We start from the raw sequence: 11,489 nt of genomic DNA on the forward strand, positions 1-11,489 counted from the left end.
CCGATGATGAAGAAGGTGGTGGTGCTGCTGCTGGTCTCCCAACAGGTCGGTACAAAAACGAAACACGCTGCAGAATGTTTCTCCCACCAGGTCAGTAAAGTCCACCATGGTGTCCGTCCACCAGGTAGTTGGTGATGATGAGGTTCAACCTCAGAGGTTGGAGACAGCCAGGTTGAGGAGAAGCACCTCATTGGTGCAGATGGGACTCTTGTGCCCAGGGGAGTGAGCAGATGGCCAAGCCAGTTGTTTTCCCTGCCAGAAACATCAGTGCTCCTGATGATGGATTCAATCCAGTCCTCTTCATCCATTATTATTCAAGCACCTCAGCCCACCTCGCTTGATATTCACTCTTGAATAAAGGATGTTCCAACAGTGGTTCCTGTTGAACACTCTTCTTCCTGTAACCTTCTATTGTGGGATGCTTTGGTCTAAGGATATTTATAGGGGAAGCCCAAGCCCAGCTGTGCTGTAAGGCTATTTTATTTTTATTTTATTTTGTTTTACATAATTATGTAGAATTCATCAGGTAGGTAGTCCCACTGAAACTGACTTGTGTTTTCCCCCCATCATAGTAGTAGGTCCACAACATAGCTGACCAAACCAAAAGAGTAGTAGCCTAGTGACTGACAAAACAAAGTGAGGAAAAAAGCTAAAAAAAAATGTAAAAGCATGAATCTGAATCTCCCATTGAGCAAGTGCAACCGTAGTAAAAGTCCCTAAAGAGCCACAGACAAAATATAGCTGCAGCTTAATATAACTTAAGTGCAAGACTTTGCCCTAGAATGCCAACGATCTGACGCTATAGCCTGGCTACTAAAGCAATCCATTTAAAAAGAAGCAGGAGGGCTGACAGAGCAATAGCTGTTTGCAACCACTGAGTGTTTTTGGCTTGAGTGAGTGAGTGGGGGGTTTTGCTTACTGATGACATTTCTCACTAAGAACGTGATCGTAACTTTTATAAATGATTATCTAACATACATACCTACATACACTGTACAATAGCGCACGCACACACACACACACACACACACACACACAGAGTATATGTGTGTGTGTGTGTGTGTGTGTGTGTGTGTGTGTGCGTGTGCGTGCGTGTGTGTGTATATATATATATGTGTGTGTATGTATGTATGATACACACACACACAGAGAGAGTATATACATGTGTGTGTGTGTGTGTGTGTGTGTGTGTATATATGTGTGTGTGTGTGTGTGTGTGTGTGTGTGTGTGTGTGTGTGTGTGTGTGTGTGTGTGTGTGTGTGTATCATACATACACCCACGTACACACACATATATAGATATACACACACACACACACACACACACACACACACACACACACACACACAGAGTATATAGATTACATACATTGTGTGTGTGTGTGTGTGTGTGCGTGTGTGTGTGTGTGTGTGTGTGTGTGTGTGTGTGTGTGTGTGTGTGATTCAGATCTCCATCAGTAGGTGACAGCAGGGGGTCCCAGAGACGGCAGTACAGTGTAGCGCTTCACGTGATGATTCATCTCTAAGCTCCACCTTCAGGGTAAATCCGAGCCGGGGTCTGACAGACAGACAGAGTCGGTCGGGAGTGGGACAGACACGGGACGGACGGGACGCCGGAGTAAAAAAAAAAAAAAAAAAGCTTCTTCTTTCGGCTATGCTCGTCTCCGTCCTCTCCCTACGCTCTGCGGTGGTGGGTGAAGCGGGGCAGGCGAGGCGGGGATCCGTCGAGCAGCAGCACTTGTCGCCCCGGCCCGTGTTGCCTGTCTGTCGCTGCTCTGGTTATTAGGATGAGCCTGTGATGCCTGTGGGACGCCGGCCAGCAGCATGCCTGCCAGGCTGAGAGCCAGCGCCTTCATCCCGGTGTGCACAGCCGCCTGCCTCCTGCTGGGCTCCACCAGCCTGTTCTTCGTCTTCACGTGAGTTAGTTGAGTTAAACCCGTGCCAGCATGGCCGAAAATGACAAGTTGATGACGTCACGTCCCACTGTTTGTTTTTGTCCCGAACCGGGTCCAAGTCTCATCCATCAATCCATCGATCCATCCATGAATCGATCCATCCATCCATCCATTCATCCGTTCATCCATCCATGTCTGTTCGTCCGTATTTATATTTTGTATTTTATACAAATATTTTTATACCATATCTATTTATTATTATTATTATTATTATTATTATTATTATTATTATTATTATTATTATTATTATTATTATATTATATTATATTATTGTTGTTGTTACCATTACAATTGTTATTATTATTTATCTTTGGTTATGTTTTGTAGTGGTCTTTTCGAAGTGAATTTTTATTTTGAGAATCTTGACAACCACTGACTGTCCTATGTATGGGATCCACACCCAGTCATTCACTATGTATACCCTCAGTTGCCATTTAAAGGGGTACGCCAACATTTTTGGAGATTCACCTATATTCAACCCATAGTGCCTAAATTATTTTCGTATTTTTTTATTTGATCTTATCAAGAGTTGTAGCTGAAACAAATGTAAAAAATGGAGCAGGACAAAAACTATAATCTGACCTGATTGGCTCTGAGTCCAGTCTGGGTGCCTGCCCATAATGGTCTGCACCCAACTGCAGCTGGAGGACTCAGAGTAAGCAGCATAGAATGCATCAAAATGTGATTATGAGCCGTATCTGTGAGGAATTGAGCTGGAAGAAGTCATATGAGCGCGCAGTGTGTCTTTAAATCCAGGACAAAGTGAATCAATTGTGTGTTGAGTCTTCATTTTGGAACATGTTCGAATAGTTAATTTTAGTCTCCTTGACCTATTTACAAGGAAGCAGGCATGAGGGGATGAGTGACAAGACTCAGCTCATGCCGTGTCCCATTTGCAGCCACTAGCATGCAGAAGAAAGTTACTATAATATCACACTTTATTACTAAATATTAGGGGTGTCACGATACACTCAGTTTCACGATACGATACACGATATTGGGTTCACGATAACGATACGATACGATATTTTAACAATATTTTTTTGCGATCGATTTGTAAGTTGAGGGGGCATCCTCCACGCTAATTTGAGTAATTTCACCATTTTCATCCTCCGTGTCTGTAACGTCCCTCGTCTGTTCAAACAAAGCAATGAAAAGGAGAGCGAGCATGCAATCAGATGCAGATCAGTGCCACCATGTTCAGCTTCTTTTTCTCACGATATGAGATTTCATCTCAACGATACATATTGTCATGTTTTGATATCGCGATATATCGTGGGACGATATATTGTGACATCCCTACTAAATATGTCCAATGTGAATGATGCAGGTCAGTCTGACATATTTGCTAGACTTCAGACTGATAGCCAGTTGATCTCAAAACAGTTCCACTTCTAAATCGTGTATTTATAATTAAGAACTAGGGATAACATGTCAGGGTCAGACATGCCAAGCATGTTATTTAGATACGGAGCCCCACTATTGATGGGTCGCAACCACAGCAGCTCTACGTTAAGTCTGTTGACCCCTGACCTCAGTAGCCACATCTGTCCTAGTTTCTCATGTAGCTATTCTCCAGCTCCGCACTGTTTCTGTTGGTTTTGCCACCGGATTGGGAGTATGGGATTAGGATCTTTGGTCAATGCCATGTTTCGATTCATAGGGGAGTCGAGTCTCAAATCTTTGAATGTATATTAGCTATTTGAAGATGAGTCCAAACCCACTGATTTTCTCTATACAAAGCAAAGCAGGTTTCTCCTGATTTGTGTCCACACTGCACCCCCATTATGCTTTCCTAACAGTACTTTATGTCAGAAAGTGAATTCATAATCTTTCTTAACGATGTAAAGAAAGCCTTCCAAAAGGTATTTAACATCATTTATGTTCTTTTTTATTGTCACGCTCTACGGCTCCAGGATGGGAATGTATGAGTCCTTGTGTCGGTTGGAAATGGACTATTTTCAAGTTAATTCTGTTTGGTGTTAAGGACATCATCAGGCTCGATTTAACTATATAATAGGGAATGCTAAGTGCTTCAAAACAGTTTTAATCTAATGACTCTGCAAGTCTAAGTAGACATCATGAATAATGTCCTCACTTTATAGACTCCATATAATTTATAAACACAGTACAAATCATCATTTGTTGGGAAAGTTAGTATTCTATTCAATTCTAAGCAAAATCATTGTTACCATATCCCATAATTACCCCATTGATTTAGATTGATTTCTGTATGCTAAAATGTCTTAACAGCCTGCTGAAAACAGGCAGAGTGACTGACTGACTGAATAAAGTATTGCATCAGAGCTCTATAATTTTTAATTGAGACAATTGAGCAATATCATCAGACTTGTGAGGATAGTAAATAGTATGAATGTGTCATCATAAGTGTGTCATCATATAAGGCATTTTGTAACTAACTCAGCCCAGTAGGATCAAAACCTAAAACGTCTCCAAGCTCCTCAGCTCAAAACAAAACCACAGTGTGTTTGCCTCTATGTGCTCCGTCTCCGTGTCATGACAATATCCATCCACCACGAGAGAAAATAGTCCAAGGCCTCACCCACCAACTGGTCGACAGTGTGACATTCTGCCATGTCTGTAAGTTTGCTTTGGCTCGATGTTTGCTATTGATCGGCATAAAACACTAGGCTAGAATAATCGTCTTTCCGGAGAAGATCCGGCAGCGATTTGGTACTTTGTTAACTGCCAGCAAAAGCTCGTTTTTATATGCTGCTTATCTGCCAAGTCAGCAGCTGCGGCGCTTCCTCCCTTCCTCCAGCAGCAGAGATGGACAGGTGCCACACTCCATCCAACCCCACTGGTAACGCAGAGTGAAAGAGACATCGCTTGCCACGCGTCATAACGTCTACCTTGCCTTCATAACGTCTACCTTGCCGTTACCCTGGATATTGTGAATCACACACCCCCCCTCCCCCTGTGTCCTCATGGGTTTTTACTTGGAATACTCTGGAACGGCCCGTGACAATATTCACATCCATGATCCCTAAGTCCAGCTATGTTTATAATAGCCAAGCATGTCTCAAAGAGCTTTACATAGCATCACCACAGTATACTACAGTACATCAACACACAGCATAGGTTACTTACATCATCATATAAATACTACTACATTTTTACTAGATTATATACATTATTACACAAACACAGCATGTCTGTGTCAGGACTGTGGGAGGAAACCGGAGGTAACCCACGCAAACGCGGGAAGAGCATGCAAACTCCACGCAGAAGGGACCAGGTTGGAGATTGGAACCCACAACCTCCTTGCTTTGAGGCGACAGTGCTAACCACTGAACCACCGTGCCACCCCTATTCACCTTATGTAGCCCCGCCCACTTGACCCCTGTTGTCTTATGACTTCCTGTTCAAAACACCTGTTTGTTTTACCTGCTCACTAGTACTGTACTGTCACAGGAAGAGTAAACACAATAGGAAGTAACTGGCTGACCCCTGTGTTGGAACCTAAGGTGAATAAGTTGACCTCTTCACTTTGTTGGGTCAGTTTTGATAGCCATAAACACTTAAAAACGATGTATATTTCAACAGGATGGAGGAGAATTGGTAGTTTATGCTACCGTTTTATTGATTAAGTAATAGGCAAGTACGGCTGGCACTATTTTTTTGCAAAGATCATTGTCTGTGCATCTGCTGTTCTGTGTGTGTGTGTGTTTGCATAAGTGCATGCTTCTATATGTATTTCCATCACAACTTTAGTTGAGTCTGAAAAGGACCTTTAAAACTACTAGAGGCGTGGCCTGATAAGATCCATCAGCTTCTACTTCCTGCTTTGTACGTGGGGCCTTGACATGTGTGTCTACTGTATAGACCAAATCACCGTGACGTCACCATGTAAACAAATTTACTTCCGGGTACCACTTGGGGAAGGCGGCAGGTTTAAATGTGCGTGTTGTCAAATAAATGCTGTCAAACCCTCTCGTTGTTTTCGGCCGACTACTTTCAATTTAAATGGTTAAACGGTTGGTAAACATGCTTGTCCGACGTATCTAGCCTTTCTTCTGTGTTTGTTTTATGTAGTGTTAGCTAGCTAATAATGTTTGTTTGTCTGTCAAACTCGCTGTTTTTTTGCAGACTCGTAACCTCGCGTCACCAGGCTCTTCTCGGCGAGAGCAGACTCGTTAACGTTACAGACAGAGCTACCGACGCCACGTTAATTTAATTTAGCGTCAAGTCTACTCTGGTCTGGTCCAACAGGTAAATAAGCTAGTCTGGTCTCCACTAACGTTAGTGAAAGTGTTGTTATGAATGATATTAAACAACAACACAACACGGACGAACCATTTTTGTCTTCTTTGTCTGTTTTTGTCTTCAACACGTCAGTTTGTGCCGTTCACCGCCATTATAATGTGTGGACCCAGGGGTACCCGGAAGTAAATGTAAACATCCCGCTGATTTGGTCTATAGTAAGCAGTGTTGGGCAAGTTACTTTCAAAATGTAATATACTACATATTACTAGTTACTTTAATTTGAAAGTAATAAGTTACTTTACCATATTACTGTCTGTGTAGAGTAACTAGTTACTTATTACACTACTTTTGCATTACTTTCACCAATGCAATTTGTAACTTGTGTTACTTGACAAAGTAACTGGTATAATATTACTGAAATCCTAGTTGTAGCCTAATAAGTTATATTACTGAGTTACTGCTAAAAGTAATATATTACATGTAATATGTTACTTTTGTAATGAGTTACCCCCAACACTGATAGTTAGTGCTCACTGTTAACGGAGGCAGGCCACCTCCGCCCAGCAAAGACCAAATGCCTCTGGAGAAATGCCACTTATTACTATGATCTTTACAGGTACTACAGGACCTAGTTTATCCAATAACAGGATTGTGCGTTCAGAATACTCAAATGTATTGCAATAATGCACCAAAGCGCAAAATATAAAACATAAGAGATTCACGGTCATTCATAATTATGTTGGACTGCAGCTTAAAATGGCTGACAGAAAAGGTTCAACCATTTCAAAGGAATTGAATACATCATTTTTGCACTGTCACATCTTTGAAGGAGTTGTGTCTTTATTGGATACTGTGCCGTGAAGACAGGAGTGGTGTTGGAGTGATGACATGATGAGACACAGATCATGAGCCAGACTTGAACCCGCGACATTGTGAGCACATGGTTTGGGTCCTGGACCGCTGAGCTATGCTTTGTTTTGTCCATTGTACCCTCTGAGTAAACGGACACTTCAGAAGTTTGAGATTCAGAGAAATAAGCAAGAAATTGATATCTGTATATTTTGTCCGCTTTTTTTAAACCTTTATTTATACAGGGGGAGTCTCACTGAGAGCGATGCTCTCTTTTTCAGGAGTGCCCTGTTCACATTGACACACACATTCACACCTGGAAGCTAACTGTCGTTGTACCACAGTCTGATCTGCTGGCCACTGATTGCTTCCCCTGGAGCGGTTGGGGTTAAGGGCCTTGCTCAAGGGCACCTCAGTGGTGGTGATGAGGGAGGAGCAAGCAATGCTTTTTCACGTTCCCCACCCAGCTTTATCCTGCCGGTCCTGGGGATTGAACCGATGACCTCATGCTCACAAGCTCGCTTTTCTAACCTTTGGGCCACCACTGCCCCCCAGAGCAGATTGGACGAGATCAGATTGAGTTTTATTCTCGAGATATTGTGAGTGGATTTGTTTACTTGTGATGTTGTTCACTGATGTTACGTAGAAATCCTTCACAAACATGGCGGTGATGACAGTAAATCTCAGAGCGGTTACAGCAACAACTCTCTCTACATTGGAGAAGCCCGAGCTGCCTGCCAGCAGTGCTGAGTTGGCTGTCTGACTGCCTGTGTGCTGCCTGTGCTGCCTGGGACGAGGACAGCCTGTGTGCTGCCTGGGACGAGGACAGCCTGTGTGCTGCCTGGGACGAGGACAGCCAGTGTGCTGCCTGGGACGAGGACAGCCAGTGTGCTGCCTGGGACGAGGACAGCCTGTGTCCTGCCTGGGACGAGGACAGCCTGTGTGCTGCCTGGGACGAGGACAGCCTGTGTGCTGCCTGGGACGAGGACAGCCTGTGTGCTGCCTGGGACGAGGACAGCCAGTGTGCTGCCTGGGACGAGGACAGCCTGTGTGCTGCCCGTGACGAGGACAGCCTGTGTGCTGGCTGTGCTGCCTGGGACGAGGACAGCCTGTGTGCTGCCTGGGACGAGGACGAGGACAGCCTGTGTGCTGCCTGGGACGAGGACAGCCTGTGTGCTGCCTGGGACGAGGACAGCCTGTGTGCTGCCTGGGACGAGGACAGCCTGTGTGCTGCCTGGGACGAGGACAGCCTGTGTGCTGCCTGGGACGAGGACAGCCAGGGTGCAGACTGTCCTGCCTGGGACGAGGACAGCCAGTGTGCTGCCTGGGACGAGGATAGCCTGTGTGCAGACTGTCCTGCCTGGGACGAGGACAGCCAGTGTGCAGACTGTCCTGCCTGGGACGAGGACAGCCAGTGTGCAGACTGTCCTGCCTGGGACGAGGACAGCCTGTGTGCTGCCTGGGACGAGGACAGCCTGTGTGCTGCCTGGGACGAGGACAGCCTGTGTGCTGCCTGCAGAGCTGCTTAGCGTTCTGTGTGATTGAACACTGCTCTTCTCTGCGGTGCTGTGTTTCAGTAGGCGGGGCTTGTCTTGCCACACTGCAGCGTAATGAAGCGTCTTTCCCCGCAGTCCAGATGGTCTCAAAGCGATGATGAAGGCAGGGTGATGAAGGCAGGCCGTCCTGCACAGACATCCATCCACACTGTAAATCCCTTCCACAAGAAACAAGACTAGGTCAAACTAAACTAGGTGTGTGTGTGTGTGTGTGTGTGTGTGTGTGTGTGTGTGTGTGTGTGTGTGTGTGTGTGTGTGTGCGTGTGCGTGTGCGTGTGCGTGTGCGTGTGCGTGTGCGTGTGCGTGTGTGTGTGCTTGTGTGCGCATGCATGTCCAACCAATAATCACTCCCCATGCCTAAACCCAACCCCTAAACTGATCACCACTGCTCATGTCCCTCCAGGCGATCCATTCTAGCATCAACCATTTTGGCCTCACGTTTGAATCACGGACCAAGCTGCATACATGCAAAGCTAAAAATCAGTGGGAGGACCGCTCACCTTCTCCGTTTCATCCGCACTCTGGGACTGGGCTTATTCGGCATGGTGTTTTGTCATTGTAATCTCACCATATTGAGCTAATTTTTTTTTGTGAATGTAGTGAAATAGATCAAACTTTTACGTAACATTTGAAGCTAAAGGCTACAGGACTTTAAAGGCTGAGTCAACTGCCACAGTTTGACTTCAAGTGATGCCAACACATTAGTCACACTGCTTCAGTATGAGCAAATATGATTGGCTGAAACCGACAATGACAGAAACCGACAATGACAGATCAAATCCCTCTTTGTTAGATCTCACTGTAAAGGCTTGGCCTGGCTTGTAAGGAAAAGGGTTCTAGTCTGGCAAAACACTGAGTTTAAAAACAGACAAATAGCACTATTATTTCAAAGGCTAGCGGCAATAATTTAAAAGTACACTAGAATAATTTTCTTATATCACATTATTCAACTCAGTCCTCTGAATTAACCTTTTTAGTTGGGCTCACCTAAGCTTTTAAAGATCTTTTATAGTTCGACAAGAGGGGTGGTGTTGCACAGAGTTAATTACGCAGCGTGTTACACAGCTTAATGAAACTGATCGGCTATAACAGTTTAAGCACCTGTCAAACATGACCATATTAGTGAAAAGGACTTGGATACAACTACATATCAGCTTTAAGGGGGATCATATTATGCTCTTTAATCTTTTTGTAGCCTAATTCACTGGTTCTTAAGGTTTTCATAATTTTATTATGTTAAATTTGCTCACATCTATGAAGAAAATCTAGTATAGGTCCAATGTTTCTTCATGAATACAACTTTACACTGTTTTAATATATACAGCGATATTACGCAACCACGGTTATCGTACCGGAAGACTCTTGCGTAAATGTTCTCATATAAATAAACCAATATTTTTCTTAAAAAAATCAAAATACTTTAATTAATATATACTGTGAAATACCATATACCATGGTATTTTGGTAGATACCGTACCATACTGCATACTGTAGTGTGAAATGTCATATTGTTACATCCCTATCTGTTACATCCAATCCTTTTTTTTTTCATTTCTTATCTGTTACATCCATATCTGTTACAGCATGTAACAGATATGGATGTAACAGATATGGATGTAACCATCCATATCTGTTACATCCATATCCCATAGTAGTGTAGCGTGTTGTGTGATACGTGGTGAGTCTGCATGCTCGGTGTGTTGTTTGGTGTCTGATGATGTGAGGATTCCACAATGCACTGGACTGGCAGTGTGCTCTGTAATCCAGAGTTCATAATCCAGGGATTAGTGGGATTGCAGCTGGCATGGCATCATCACCATGGCATTCCTCTAGGGTGGCGGGGATGCCCCTCCCCCACAGCCTAAAGGGGGAGGGGATCGGAGCTGGACTGGGGTCTATAATATGTCTGAGGTGCAGAACTCCTACTTTCAGTCAGTTTTCACTTCAAATGAAGTGTATTCATTCCATTGGATCTTTCACTCACAGGTGTTGATGGCATCCTAGGTTTTTGACGTTTCTGCTGAATACATTTGTATGGCGAATGTTGTCGTGTGAAGTAAATCAGGATTTACACGTGCGCCCGGGCCTGCCTGGCTGCTGTGGTCTCTTTTTTTGTGATCAATTTTTTTATTGACATCATTCATTCAGCACAGGTACAAGACATTGTTGACAGACATTATAGCCAGGATGCATGAGCCCTCCTCCCACCTGTCCCCTCATATCACCCACCCCAATATCCATCAGAAGAACATGTGATGAATGACATCATTTCGCGGTCTCTTGTTTAAAGTAACTGTCTCACACTTCGCTACTGGAGCACTGGTTCCTGAGGCACTGAGGTCATTAAGTCAGAGATCTGAGATCTCTCCAGAGTTCAAGAGTTGAGGACTTCGCTCTATTAATCCTCGCTGTGGAGAGTTCAAGCATTACTATATATCACGAAAGTATGCTAGCCATTTGTGAATGCTAAGTGAGTGAGGGGGAAGCCATCTTTGGGCTATCATTTTCTTGACTGCGGTTAGGCCAGCAAGCCAAATCTTCCTCTGTTTTCCCGACAAGTTATAAGCTTAGAGTCATCGTTAATTAATAGAAGTATTGAGTCCAGAGGAAGTGGGTGTTCAATTAAGTCTGATATTATTGAAGTCGTTTTGACTGCTGTGGTCTCTGAGTTACACTGTAACTAATTGATATATGGAAGCCTTCACAGAAGATGCTGCTGCATGATATTTTATTATTGATCACTAAACTGATAGAGATACTCATTATACCAACCATGCCAAGACGAATATGACTAAAATAGAAAATTCCCATACAGCATATATAAGTGAAAAATGTGACATTCAATCAAACAGTCTTAATATAATCCAGTGAACCTTCCTCCCTCTGTCTCTCTGCCACTATA

At 43.9% G+C, this 11,489-nt stretch overlaps 1 protein-coding gene across 1 annotated transcript in view; it reads left to right on the forward strand.

Annotated features, from left to right (window-relative positions):
• Nucleotides 1-1,824: 1,824 nt before the first annotated feature.
• Nucleotides 1,825-11,489, forward strand: part of zdhhc8a (zDHHC palmitoyltransferase 8a) — a gene marked incomplete at both ends in the record, with an annotated part of 18,903 nt that continues 9,238 nt past the window's right edge. Inside the window, one exon of the mRNA XM_083657403.1 lies at nt 1,825-1,916. Coding sequence (XP_083513529.1) covers nt 1,825-1,916 — 92 coding nt within the window. The remainder of the gene's footprint in view (nt 1,917-11,489) is intronic.

This window comes from Poromitra crassiceps, assembly GCF_964638095.1.
Source record: "Poromitra crassiceps genome assembly, chromosome: 21".
Classification (NCBI taxonomy): Eukaryota; Metazoa; Chordata; class Actinopteri; order Beryciformes; family Melamphaidae; genus Poromitra; species Poromitra crassiceps.